We start from the raw sequence: 13,677 nt of genomic DNA, 5'->3' as shown, positions 1-13,677 counted from the left end.
TGCTCATACTTATAACATTTACACTAAACCCGTTTTAGTAGCAAGTGCCTTCCCGCTCTCATACACTGAACCGTGTCTTCCAACAATAGTAACACATCTGGCAATTGATAAAATACCGGAAAATAGCACTAGGCTCGTATCATGCATGCATACGTACTTTGCAAAGTCATATCACTCCAAGACCCTTGGCTCATCCCACTTGTGCTGCGCCTTTCTCTTGTCCCTGAAAACCCGGCTTGGGCAACGTGCCGAGGGTTTCTTGGCTTGTAAGGATTCCTTGGGCCCATGAGTCGGTCGACGTCGTTGAAAGCGACATCTCGCAATCCCAACGCTACAGAATGCTGCTGGAATATCGTCGATGTCAATCATGGGCTATGGTTGTCCCTCTCGTCGACTTGCGTTCATCATTCTTTCTGCAAGAGCATTCGTCTGTAAGTCGTGATTACATTATAGCGCTTCGTTGCTGCTCAATATGGCTACATCGGAATTTCTGTATCTGTTGTTATAGACCGTGTTGGTTTTGGGCAATTCCGGTCCTTGCGACACAGGCACAAAACCACAGCCGTATCCCAAAAGTACACTGATCCAGTTGAAGCCGCCATTAGTATTAGTCCAAGTCTACTCAAACTCGTGCATTAATCGGCATCTCATGAGCGTAAAGTTCTCGACTCCTCATCAGGCCCCAATTCTCTGCCCTCAAGCTCAGCTGCTGGCTGCTCAACCTCCACCGCCGCATCTCTTTTGTACATGACTGCACCTGATCCCATCTCATGGAGGTGTTTCGCGTGTACCTCGGACGGCATTGAAGCTGAATACTCTGCGATTTCTGGAGTTCTCCGTGCCTTTCTTCGCTTCCTCAAGATGAAGAATGCAATTAGTCCGCCGATGATTGCCAGTCCGGCGACCCCACCAAGTGTAGCTCCAACAGCCGCGCCTGTGGATATGCCCGAGGAATTCGAAGATGGCGGAGGTGGCGCAATGAGAGATGGAGTAGGCGACTGGGTGCTGACGATATCACAAAAATCGATACTGTAGTATACAAAGGAAGAGTTGAAGCATTCGATGGGCTGAATCACTTCTTGGTACCCTGAACAGATGTTCTCGGTGGTGTCCTTTTGGTATATGGTGACTAAATCGCCTTTGTATCAATATGCGCGTTTCCCTATTCGCGATCAATGGCTTCGACTTACCAGTGCAGCCTGGATCCAGGCCTACAACCTGAAAACTGCCGTATGGCCCAGTGCGTCGCAGATCGGTACACGTGCCATTGGGATAACCATTGGGACCTTCGAGACCGCGCAGCGAGTGTTGGCAGAGCTCATCCGTGAAGAGGGCTAGTTGACTGGCAGCGAAAACATGGGTAGCGTACAGGGCCAGAGACGCGAGGTACTTCATTCTTGAGGGGATGAGGGAGGGGCTCTCAGGAAGGGCGGTGGTGCAATGTCGAGAGCGCGAACGAAACTGGTCCGAACCGCCGCCGTTAAGACACGATTTGGCGTGTCGGCTCTGGCACCAACTGAGTTGTGTACGACTTGGGGGCTACAGAGGTGCCCAGCATATGCAAAACTGCATCCGGTGTAGGCTGGGGGCCTGATTTCTGTCTATCGCTTGGCGTTCAGGGTGTGTGGCTATTTCCACTAATTAACTGTGGCCTGCTAGATTGCATGAGGGTGACTGACCCACCTCGGGCGTCCCACTTTGCGGCTGTGAATTCACCTCTGTTTTTTTGCTTCAAGTGACTTTCGATGGATTAGGCGGAAAGTTTCTTGGATGCATGAGGCCATGGCTAGAGTTTATATCTATCGAGGAGTGGGGATCCCGCTATTGCGGATGCGGCTGAAGCTGCAGTTGTCAGCTAAAGCGACGAGGCACACGTAGGCGGCGGTCAAGCTGAAACTAGATGACAGCGCAGCTTTAACATGTGACCATGTATGCAGACGGTGTCAAATTACTTACTCCTATTCCAAGTAGTTAGAACGGTTGCTGAGTCAAGCATCGATGGCCGCCTGCGACAGATGGATTACTCGTGTATTGTTGAATTCCAGGGGAGATGGAGAGTTGTTCGGCAACAGCCATGGGCGGCGGGGATGCGGGGAAGAAGACAATGGCACTCGCATTTCAACCTCGCCAGCTCTGACCACTGAGAGCGAGCTTGTGCACACTTACCTTACATACGCTCGCCAGCCATCGCCAGCGTCCTATCATGTCATCCGGAGGCCAGCCACGGGTCCTGCTCTTCGGGGCCGGTAGCGTAGGGGCTATCTACCTGTACTTACTGAGCAAAGTAGCCCACACAACGGCTGTCTGCCGCTCCAACTACGATGCTGTTAAGGAACATGGTTTCATTATCAACTCGTCCATTTTCGGCAACGACATCCATTTCAAGCCAAACGTCGTCCGTGATTGTGGCGAAGCATCATCCCATTCGCCAGAGCCCTACGACTACATTGTTGTCTGCAGCAAAGCCATCCCAGGTACGGTGCCCAGGCTGATAGCCCCTGCTGTGACGCCTGGGCACACAGCTATTGTCCTCATACAGAATGGAGTAGGCATTGAAGAAGAGTTCATACAGGCCTACCCAAATAACCCCATCATCAGCACCGTTGTCTATCTTCCCGCAACCCAAAGACCAGCAGGTGTCATCAGACATGGCGAGGTGGAGCAGCTTCAGCTGGGAGCCTATCCGTCTTCCTCGTCCAACTCTTACGCCAAAGCCTTCGCAGAACTTGTAACATCTGCTGGTGGTACTGCGGAGCTCTATGATGATGTTCAAGCCCAGCGCTGGTACAAACTTTTGGTCAACGCTTCCTGGAACCCGATATGCGCCCTTACGTTGAGCAAAGATGCCGACGTTCTGACAGCTTCAAAAGAAGCCACTGAAGTGCTGCGGGCCGTCATGCTTGAGATTCGGGATATCGCAGCCGCACATGGCCATGACATCACACGAGAGCAGGTCGATATCCAGCTCGGGCGGGCGCAAGCTAGGATTTCAAACAATGCTGGCATTGAGCCAAGTATGCTACAAGACGTGCAGGCCGGCCGGAGGATAGAAGTGGAAGCCATCGTAGGCAATCCAGTCAGAATGGGCAAAGAGAAAGGAGTCACGTGTGTGAGGCTCGAGATGCTCTATGTGTTAGCAAAAGCATTGGATTTGCAGATTGAAAGAAGGTGAGGATGTAAGCATTGCTTGTCGCTCTGAGGAATGGGACGCTTTTGACAGCCCACTGTAAGATCTCATCGAGGAGAATTCAAGTATGCTCTTAGCCTCTGGTCCTTCCGAACCGCTTTAATTCACGCCTGACTTGATCTTATCTTCTTCCAAATATCATTGTCATTTGAACACCAACGCGGTCATCGCAGTTCACTATCAAGCTAGTGCAGTGTTAGTCCTTAGTCGATTCACTGCTTCACACGCGTGGCGGACATCATGCCAAGCTTTCTACTTGTGTTCATTTCACTTTCACCCCCACACAACAATGACAAAACTGTTGCGGTGGTGAAGAATGATTCGGCACAGACCTTTCACCTTCAATTTGGAGATCTTGCTTCTAATCTCGCCGCCAGGCACCACCTCTCCTTCAACTATAAGATTTGCTTCAACTATAGCAATCTCAACTTACAACACTTCAACACGCCTCTCTTCTTCTCCTATATAAGTGCTATCTGAAATCTTTGAGAGAACACAACCCGAACCAACTCCACAAGTCACCGACAAAATGTGGGCTCTCATCTTTCAAGTCCATAACTTCTACACCGACATCGTGGACTTCTTGTACTGGAACGTGTACGATGAGATCTGTGACCTTTTTTTGAGGGTTTTATTGCCCCGGTAATTGCCAATATCATCCTAATGAGTGCCGTCATTGCCCTTGGTATATACATTCTTGTCAAAGTGGACGAATTGCAAGATGGTTCGTTTAACCATGAATACCAGCATCATGAAGACTCTGACACTGATAGATAATTAGTTGAAGGCAAAACGTCAATCGCCCCTACGTCCCCTCCGATTTGTCCCGTCACACCATCATCGCCTCGCCCGGACCCATTGATACCTGCGATTTACCCTCCGCCATACGAATTTCCTTTTGAGCACTTCCGTGGGACAGGCGAATCTTTCGTACCATCTCGCCAAAACTTTCATGTCAAACGCCCACGATACATTCATCCAGTTATCTACAAAGGCAGCGCTTTTTTGGAAACTGTCGAGGATGTGCGAAGGCCAGACGAAGGCGTCTCGGTGGTCGCAGAAGACGCTGAGCCTACTGGCACAATCAAAGCAGACCTTGCTGGGACGCAAGAATGTGCTGAACCTCTACATGAGGAAGTTGAGCTTTCTCAACCATGACCAGACACCCTTTCGCCCCCATATAGGAACAACAGATTGCCCTCGCTCCCGGAAACGGTGAGTACCCAAACTCCTCTCCAAATCCCACGTCTCCCTAAACCCCCGAGCCCTACGACCCTACGGGTGAACGCCCTGAATCGGGTTGCCCAAGAAGAGTATAAGATTCAGGAGCAGATGGTCATTTTTCTCAACACGATCCCCACTGGCTCGGGATATGAGCTCTCAGCTTCTCTGATACTAGACTTTCTATGTGAAGCAAAGAAATATCTGGAGCCACTCTTTCCAGGTGAGTTGAGTGGTATTACCAAAGGTTATCTCGTGTGGGGAAAATCAATCATCGATTTCTGGGACACCCTCTCGCCATACGGCTGGGATTTTGTTCATTACCCAGACAGCAGGGTGCCTGAGTTTATTAGGAGGTATCGCAATCTTGCGAACTAGTTTGGTCTAGAAGAACTGCTAAAAGAGTTCCTGTTCGTGCCGCCGTTTATTCCTGAGCCTGAGCCCATTCATGAGCCGTTCCTTGAGCCGTTCCTGGAGCCTGTTATGACTACTGCTGAGGCCAAGCCTCAGTTCCAAGAGCAAATGAGAGTGGCTCAAGTCTTTTCCTTCGCCGCACCACCACCGCCACTACAGCCAGAGCATTCTGCTCCACAGCTGGACTCCGCTCCGGCTACCTATACATATACGATGTCAGCGGTTCCGATGAACTTCTCGTACCGGAAGTCTAGTCAGAGGTCCTATCCACCACCACCACCACAACAAGAGCAACATGCTCCACTCAGCTTCAAATACATCCTACCATCAAATCCTGTAAACCCCTCCTACCGAAGGAGCAACAGAACATCCAAACCACCACTACCAAGGTCATCACGACCCTCGCAGCCACTCAAAAACCAAGTTGCCGAGCCACCTAATCTCACTCCAGTCGACCCCAACCTCATCGACTTCAAAGACCCAAAGTGGTCCAACAAATCCACCCCTGAACTCACTGCACTACCTTGGTCCTCCTTCTCCTTCCCCAGCCCCAGCGCCGCAGCCCTAAAAATATGGTCCTACTCCACCATGAGCCGTCTCGTGCTCCCCGAACCTCGCACAAAAGACCTTCCCTCAGAATACATAAAATCGCACCTCGAAACTGTAGCCCTCGAGTTCAAACACGCCACCGCCGTTCTCCGGCTTCAAGCTCTTGACTGCGACAAGCCGTGCGAGGACGACTTGGGGATGTCGCCGTTGTTCGGAGAAGTCATGTCGCTGATGGTGCAGGCGGCGGATTTCACGGAGCGATGCGATGAGTTGTGTGTCTGGTATGCGCGGGATAGTTGGTACCATGATTGTTTTTTTGTGCGATGCGGTGGCTGGGGATGAGAAGTTTTGGGAGGCGCTTTGTAGGTATTATGGACAAGGGAAGTATAAGCCACTTATGAAAGCGTGGAAGCAGGGGAGTGTGGAGTGGTTGTTGTTGGATACGGATTGTCCGAATGTTCAGGTTTGAAGGGTTCCTGGTCTACGATGATTATACATTTTTTTGTTTAGGAGTTTTTGTTTTCGTTCAGCGCATCTTGCTCTCATTGATTTTTAGTGCTCTTTACTGTTCGTTGTTGCTCTTCTTGTGTTGTTCCGTTGCTTGAACGATACCCCCCTTAGTCTCGTATTTTCATTTAGTAATCTAAAGGCCGTTTGATAATCAAAGTTGCTTAGTGTCTTCTCACATCGTGGTAAGGATGGTGTTTTGTTTAAACTGGAATGTGTAAGCAAAACTCCTAGATTGATTCGTTCTTACAAAGTGAAAAGGACATATCGCAACGCGCTGGACACTGTACTCTGCACAATGTCACCAAGCACATGAACAAGTCTCACTCAACGCATCACATCCCAGGCAAAAGCACCAAACTACTCATGTGAAACTTCAATTACAGTCTCACTGCTAACCCTATAGTCTCTCTAGAAAAATTTCAAAAAACAAAAATATTATACAACTTCCAAAAGCTACCCAACAAACACCGCAATCAGGTACTATACATTACTCGCGGGTTCTGAGGAACTCCGCGCTTAGGCAGCAGGAGCAGGGTTAACATCCGAGCAGATAAGCGCTTGACCGAGAATGGGGATCAGACAGCACTTGGCCTGCTGGCCCTGTGCAGCGCAGCCATCGATGAACTCGTTGACGCCAGCGGGGGTGACGCGAGCTGTGTGGGGCGTTAGTTTCCAAAGGAAGGCGAGAGAAGGATTGAGGGAAACGTACGAGGAGCGCAGTCCAAATCGGCGAGGTCCAGGACGTCAGTTGCGCAGCAGACGGGGTTGCCCGAGGAGCAGAGGCCGACCTGGCGCTCTTCGAGGGGAGCAGCGAAGGCAGCGGTGGCAGCGAAGGCGAGGATGGTGGTAATAGAGAACTGCATTTTGATTGTTGGCGGAGAGAGTTGATATATTCTTAAGACAAAGGTGATTGATTGTTTGGTTGGAAAAGTGAAGGTCGCGGTTTGTTTGTGAATGTGTGGAGTTGGATGTGATGGTATGTTTTTGTTGAGGACTTGCGTGCTCTCTTTATACCTTTTCTTTTGACTACTGATTGATACGAGTATTCATTTTCAGGGTCTGTTCCAAGGTATACGCAACTCTTACTCGCAGCGTTCATCGTCATTAGACATTGCCACTTCACGGAAGACGATCGTCATCGGCAGGGGAGGAACGGGGAACGCACGTCCATAATCAGTCGATGATAAAGGTACAGATCCACCTGTTTACTCCTAACTTAGTCGTGGTATGTCTGACCCTAGTAAGGAGTGACGTCGATCTCAAATCATCCTAGCACTCTTGTACCTGGCGGATCGTCTTGACTGGTTGCTACCGAGCGCGGAGACTCCGTTGGGGCTGTTGACCTTGAAACGTGCCGGTTAAAATGTCCTTTGCATTCAGAGAGTGAATAGCCACAAAATGTAGATCTATGCCGGACGTTTAGCTGCACACGGTATGGATATGACATTTAGCACGGCATTCTTTACACATTAAGCATCTTTTGGCTGCGCGCCGGCGCGTAGACTTGCCACAGTGTATGCATACGCCATGTATGACCGTATTGACAGCCGTGTAGAGGAATCATGGTATTCTCAATGCCCTCTCATAGGACAGCGGGGAACCATCTAGATACTGTGGCTATGGCCTTGGTGACGTCGATGGAGCCGAGAATCGGCTAAGTACATGGTCTACAAGGCCGCATAGTACTCATCTCCGGCAACTTGACCAAGTCAAACTTGTACAAAAAGCATTGTTCGAAGCCCATGTTCATGGCAAACACGGCTGTATACCTAGTGAATGCATCAATGCGACATGGAATGTGGAATCGTATCGTGATCACCCCCTTTGTGAATCCAAGGGTCAAGCATGTGGACACGAGACCCAGTATTAACCCGCATCATAGGGTCAAATGAGCGTAAACTTTCTTTCTTTAGCAATTGGTAGATCTTCGGGAGATGATTGTTGACAACGGTGGAAAGTGGCGAAAGTAGTGCTGTCTAGCATTGTCGACACCTCACTGAACCATGCAAGTGGCGGTGATAGGGGTGCATCCAGAACATGACGGGAAACGTGAAGCTAGAGGAGCTCCGGCCCATTGACGAATAGGATCTAAGAGCTGGCTTTCAAACAAAATGCAGAACATCAGTAAAACCTGGTAGGGATTCGGTAGCCGAGCGGTATAGCAAGGATGAGGTCTTATAGGTACTTGCAAGCGTCACTGAGCTTGTGGATGATGTGAAGCGCCATTGACTTCATGCTGTGTAACCTGGGACTGTATGCCATCAATTGTGATTGTTATTCCGCTTCGAATGTCCCAAAATAAATTCTAGGATGTGGTCAGCATGAACAGGGCCGTCTCAGGGACCGTTGTGCACAAGGAGGAGGGAGTGGAGCGTTGCATGCCCAGCCAGACGTTGCGCCCCACCGGTCTACCACGCTAGCCTTTTTAAAGTCTGACAGCCCTTGCTCGCTTGCACCTATCTACGTCACGCCTCAATCCTGTTCCTGGATAGCGCAGCAGGATCTCAACAATTTCATCATTATAGTCACTTTGACCAATGGTTTCTTTCAATTTAGCAACTTAACAGCCTTTTTATCCTGGGCACTCACGCCACAGAAGTAGCCGAGGGCGAGTCATGAGTTTACTCGCGCCGCTGTCTACGCGAGGATAGGATCATACCTTGTGGTGGCGCACGGTCTAAAGAAACTTGGAGCGGACGATCTGGAGGTGGAGACAGTTGACATGTTGGAGGCTTTGCGACGTGGAAACTTGATATTGCTTGGCCAATTGTGCTCCTGCATCATCGTCAAAGAAGGTCATGCCCAAGCTGTGCTGCACCAAGGGCAAATTAAGGAAGCCTCGTCATCGATAACTAAGTACGTGTCGTCTATTACGATCGTCTTCCAACGGATCATTTGGTGGAAGGTGTCGCGTGGGCAAAGAGTCGCTGACCATTACGCTCACATCAGCAATATTTATTGATTTCCGCCATCATCCGATTTGGTTGCCATCGAAAACAAGGATACTCATGGAACATTTCGGGCGAAACTGAACGGGGTGGAAGGTACATGTGGTCTGACATGACAGCTGTTGGCGAATTATGTAACAGACACAATAAGCACTTCCTAACTATCATTATATTGGGCTCATACATGGAGTATGTGCATGAACCTCCTCACAGCAAAACCATCTGCGCATATGCTGACTTTAACTTTTGTATATATTCAGCTATTAGAGTACGGCCCTTCCATAGTGCCCATGTATGTCCCAGCTTACTTTCCACCGGGAAAACGTCGGTGCTACTTCTTTTGACCATATCGATAGCGTAGGTTTCTTGCCCAAGCTCAACATGTTGAGCACACTGTTGTATGGAGCTATGAACAACAACTGGTAGTCTAATTTCGTGTCAATTACATTTGATGATTGGATCCAGTCTTCATTCAGCGCTTACTGAAAGGGGGCTGACGAAAACAGCGTATAAAGATGCAGTGTGGCCTCTCAAACTTGTTCCTTCCCCGTTTTCACATCTTGTACGAGTGATACTTTCTCGAAAAAGACATCAAGTTGAGGTCTTTCATACAGCTCGCGTAGTTCAATTCAGCATGGGTGAGGTTCAACTCGACTAATTTCAGTCCTGACCATACTTTCGTCAGACGTTCCCCGTAAACACAGGCATCACTAAATAAGGCATGTAAACTTCTGGCTTAGGTATTCATACTTTCTCCAAATCACGATCGCTAGTCCTGAGTGTAATCTTCAGTCGATGTTTTCGACTCGTCTGAGGTGTGCTCTGCAACACTGTATTACTCCAATCACACGTACTGGACGCATATTGACTTAGTGATTTAACTTAACACGAACATCATGGTGTCAATATATCCATGTAAAAAAGCTCTTTTTCAGTTAACATCTCCATTGAGCAGGCTATAGGATGTTTGCCCGGTAAACCGACTAGCTGTGCCCAATGTCTGTTGGCAAATTATCGCGTGTACTATGGCCATAGTCACATATCAGTAATCAGGAAATCCATTTGTATGCTCCTATGATTGGTCAGTATCTATAACAATATTCAATGTTGAGAAGAGATGGTGGCGACACGCACTGGTTTGAGGCGAGGACGCAAGCAATTTAGCTAGCAGAACTAATGCACAAACCCCAGGTTTCTCCAGAACACATGCAGATACCAAGTGATCCCCAGATTGAGCACCGACAGGTTGGGCGGGTGCGGCGAGTTTTCGGCTGCGAATCAGCCTCAGTGCACCAGCCGCACTGCACTTCCTGGGGTTGAGTCCGTACAATCTGGGGACTAGTCTACACTACAGTCAATCTATGACTAAGAGCTAACATTTTCTCCAGATCTTGAGAAAGTGGAGGCTACGTATGGCCTCTATTACCAACGCGTACCTGAGATGTTGATTCCGTAGGAGGAATATGGTCAGGTAACGATTCCTCAAACCCCTTTACAGTTAGCATGTTCTAAAACTTGATCACCTTAGCGAGGCCCTCATAACGGATCCCGTTTCTTCAAATGCTGGAAGACTTCGTGTCCCTTAGCTAGATTCATCTTCGCCAACTTGCACATGGCTCAAAGGTAAGAGATTACATCACATAACAAGCTCAACGTTGTATCAGAAGTGGCCGTGGGATGTTGCATGAAAATTTTGTGCGAGAAAAGGATTCTCATCAGGCTTCCAACACTGATAGTGAGTCAAATCGATTGAAAACATATCCCCTGAAATGTCGTGATAGAGTCAACATCATGTTCGAATAGAGTAGCATCTGATTCGCGCACCGCCAAGGCCCTCATCCGACAAAGGCCCGGCCCTCACGCTAAACCCAAAGGCATTCAGCCGCCACCGCATTCCCCGACGTTGACACAGCTAAACTGCAGATTTTTCCAGCTAGGAACCGTCGGGACCTGGGCGGGCCACATTTCCGTCGTTAATCCCGTAGATAAGCAACGCACTTGTACGTTCGTGTGCAAGCTAGATACAAAATAGGAGCCGCAGACCCGCTCGTAGCCGTCTCGAAAATTTCGATCATGCTACTGTCACGGTTCAACCTGCGCGCAAATGCAACCAAGTCGCCCCCCATGTGGACCTAGGATGAAAATTTAGACAGTCGACGGGTTTTCCAGAGCGTGGAGTATGCCGACGGCTAACGAGATGGGTCATTGGAGTGTCCCACGATGACTCCACTGTTGGGGTCGTCAATTTTGATTGAAATATTGTCCATGGTCCTGGCTTCTTTGCGCTTCATCCTGATCGAATACATTGCAATTCTTTCGTTGTTGTCTTTCCACAGTCAAGCCCAAGCGCCGGGTCCACCGCTGACGCATCAACAACATCATGGCATCCGCTGCTGACCAAATAACGCCCAAGATGGACCAGCGGTCAGAGAAGTCGCTTTCTCACTCAGGAAGCGATGTCGAGAAGCAGGCTGCCCCGCCCAAGGAGGAGTTGCAGCGCAAGCTGTCCTCCCGGCACTTGCAGTTCGTCGCTATCGGTGGAACAGTAGGAACTGGTGTCTTCATCGCCAGTGGAGGCTCAATTGCAACTGCTGGCCCTGCTGGAGCACTCTTAGCTTATGTCTTCGTCGGTACCCTGGTCTACTCTGTTATGCTCAGCTTGGCTGAGATGGCTACCTACCTACCCATCTCCGGTGCATTCACTCAGTATGCTGCTCGATTCGTTGATCCCTCGCTCGGCTTCTCCATGGGATGGATCTACTGGTTTTCTTGGTCAATCACCTATGCGCTCGAGCTCACAGCTGCCGGCCTCATCATCCAATGGTGGAACTCTGACCTCAGTATCGGCATTTTCATCACGATCTTCTGGGTTCCGATCACCGCTGTGAACTTCTTGCCAGTCGACATCTTCGGAGAGTTCGAGTTTTGGTTTGCTCTGATTAAAGTCGTCGCCCTTGTTGGATTCTGGATTTACGCCATCTGCATGAACGCTGGTGTAGGCGCCCAAGGCTACATTGGCTTCAAATACTGGAACTCACCTGGCGCTTTCGCCCCGTACATTGCTGAGGGACCCGTTGCGAAGTTTGTTGGTTTCTGGGCTGTTCTTATCCAAGCTGGTTTTGCCTACCAAGGTACCGAGCTCTGCGCCATCGGTGCGGGCGAGTCAGCCAACCCACGTGTGACCATGCCCAAGGCCATTCGCAAGACTTTCTGGAGCATCTTCATCCTCTTCGTCTTCACCATCTTCTTTATCGGTATCTTGATACCCTATGACAATGAATCTCTCCAAATCGGCGACACCAACGCTGGATCTTCGCCAATGGTCATCGCTTTCCAGCTCGCCGGTGTATCCGCTCTTCCCGACATCTTCAATGCTGTCTTGCTCACTGTCGTTCTTTCCGCCGCCAGCTCCAACGTTTACTCTGGAAGCCGCATTCTCGTAGGTCTTGCAGAGGAAAAGTGTGCTCCCGCTTTCCTCAAGGCCACCAGCAAGCGCGGAGTTCCATACTGGGCAACCACAGTAACCGCCGCCATGGGTCTGCTAGCCTACATGAACCTCAGCTCCAACGGCAAGCAAGCCTTCAACTGGCTCTTGAACATTGTCTCCGTCGCCGGTTTCATTGCCTGGACATGTGTCTTGATCTGCCACATCGCCTTCATGCGTGCACTCAAGGCTCAGAACATTGGCCGCGACACCCTTCCATTCAAGTCTTGGGGAGGCCGCCCTCTCGCCATCTACGGTGTTACCTTCTGTGCCATCATCACCATCACTCAAGGTTTCACCGCATTCGTTCCCTGGAGTACCGAGGATTTCTTCATCGCATACATCAGTTTGATCCTCTTCGCTGTCCTCTACACCGGACACAAGATCATTACTCGAAGTAAATTCATCAACCCCGCGGACGCCGACATCCACACTGGAAAGTTCGAGGATGAGATCTCCGAGACCTGGGAGGAGTCCTCTGCCAGCGGATGGAAGAAAATTATGAATAAGTTTCTTTAATTTCAGATGTCTTTGTATAACCTAAATGTTGGGCTTGAAGAACAAAAGTGCTTTTTGGAAGCGTTTATCGAGGACCACATGGCGCAGCGTTAGGGGGCGTATGATTGCATTGCTTGGCGTTTATTTTGCTTTTTCTTAACTTCGTTAAACCGATACCAATGTTAATGTTTTGAAAGTCTTCACAACAACTTCTTCATCTCGCCTGATTCATGTGCCTACAAGAGTTAAAGGTTACTAGTACTATTCCATGTTAAGTATTGGACTTACAAAGCGCTTATAATCTTAGGAGAAAAACATTAGATAGCCAACAGGGGATCGTATCACAAGAGCCTAATGGTACATCACGATTTTGGAAGCGCCACCTCCTTCCTCAGCCTCCTCGTTTCGCCAGTTGAACAGCCACCACAGCACGGCTATGCACCGCCACACGATGAGGCTCAGCCATCTCGGTACTGAAAAATCTCTTCACAAACACCAGGTCAGCTTGGGATGAGCGAAGCATAATCGCTGCATAATCTGCCACTCAGGACGAGAACCCCATGGCTTTAACATAACGTGAGTTACACAAAGGGATCACTGACGTCTCTATCGCCATCAAGCAGCATGATCGCAGAAACGAAATACATTACACCGCTAGTATCGTGCAAAACTACCAAAAACCCATCAAAACACGGGGATATCATGAACAATCCATCATTAGCAACCATCCACCGATTCATTTACAATAATCTCAGCAGCAGAAAAACCACACACACATCACATCACAACCATTTCGCATGAACAATTAGATCCTTTCCCCCTACGCCCCCCTCTTTTTATTTCCCAAAAAATGTCACCCCCCCCCC

General features: G+C 49.3%; 6 protein-coding genes across 6 annotated transcripts; 4 read left to right on the top strand and 2 right to left on the bottom strand.

The window, feature by feature from the left end:
* Nucleotides 1–615: 615 nt before the first annotated feature.
* Nucleotides 616–1,631, bottom strand: COCSADRAFT_300380 (uncharacterized protein). The gene is made up of 2 exons (XM_007699875.1): nt 1,191–1,631; nt 616–1,129 (listed from the first exon to the last, which is right to left on the bottom strand). The coding sequence occupies exons 1-2, from the start codon at nt 1,393–1,395 to the stop codon at nt 648–650; spliced, it is 687 nt and encodes a 228-aa protein (XP_007698065.1). The 5' UTR covers nt 1,396–1,631; the 3' UTR covers nt 616–647.
* Nucleotides 1,632–2,170: 539 nt separating this feature from the next.
* Nucleotides 2,171–3,341, top strand: COCSADRAFT_35129 (uncharacterized protein). The gene has a single exon (XM_007699395.1). It carries the CDS (start codon nt 2,204–2,206, stop codon nt 3,170–3,172), a length of 969 nt encoding a protein of 322 aa, XP_007697585.1. The 5' UTR covers nt 2,171–2,203; the 3' UTR covers nt 3,173–3,341.
* Nucleotides 3,342–3,850: 509 nt separating this feature from the next.
* On the top strand, nt 3,851–5,801 carry COCSADRAFT_188923 (uncharacterized protein; the record flags this gene model as incomplete). The annotated part of the gene is made up of 4 exons (XM_007699874.1): nt 3,851–3,911; nt 3,969–4,301; nt 4,350–4,744; nt 4,787–5,801. The coding sequence occupies 4 exons, from the start codon at nt 3,851–3,853 to the stop codon at nt 5,711–5,713; spliced, it is 1,716 nt and encodes a 571-aa protein (XP_007698064.1). The 3' UTR covers nt 5,714–5,801.
* A 520-nt stretch (nt 5,802–6,321) lies between these two features.
* On the bottom strand, nt 6,322–6,842 carry COCSADRAFT_113248 (uncharacterized protein). Its single transcript, XM_007699873.1, has 2 exons — nt 6,591–6,842; nt 6,322–6,534 (listed from the first exon to the last, which is right to left on the bottom strand). Exons 1-2 carry the CDS (start codon nt 6,742–6,744, stop codon nt 6,398–6,400), a joined length of 291 nt encoding a protein of 96 aa, XP_007698063.1. The 5' UTR covers nt 6,745–6,842; the 3' UTR covers nt 6,322–6,397.
* Nucleotides 6,843–10,912: 4,070 nt separating this feature from the next.
* On the top strand, nt 10,913–13,236 carry COCSADRAFT_35127 (uncharacterized protein). Its single transcript, XM_007699394.1, has one exon. It carries the CDS (start codon nt 11,210–11,212, stop codon nt 12,830–12,832), a length of 1,623 nt encoding a protein of 540 aa, XP_007697584.1. The 5' UTR covers nt 10,913–11,209; the 3' UTR covers nt 12,833–13,236.
* Nucleotides 13,237–13,422: 186 nt separating this feature from the next.
* COCSADRAFT_35126 (uncharacterized protein) lies at nt 13,423–13,675 on the top strand. The gene has a single exon (XM_007699393.1). It carries the CDS (start codon nt 13,436–13,438, stop codon nt 13,610–13,612), a length of 177 nt encoding a protein of 58 aa, XP_007697583.1. The 5' UTR covers nt 13,423–13,435; the 3' UTR covers nt 13,613–13,675.
* Nucleotides 13,676–13,677: the final 2 nt, after the last annotated feature.

Source organism: Bipolaris sorokiniana (genome assembly GCF_000338995.1).
Source record: "Bipolaris sorokiniana ND90Pr unplaced genomic scaffold COCSAscaffold_4, whole genome shotgun sequence".
Classification (NCBI taxonomy): Eukaryota; Fungi; Ascomycota; class Dothideomycetes; order Pleosporales; family Pleosporaceae; genus Bipolaris; species Bipolaris sorokiniana.
Note: the sequence above shows the minus strand (reverse complement) of the source record. Positions and strands in the feature narration are given on the sequence as shown.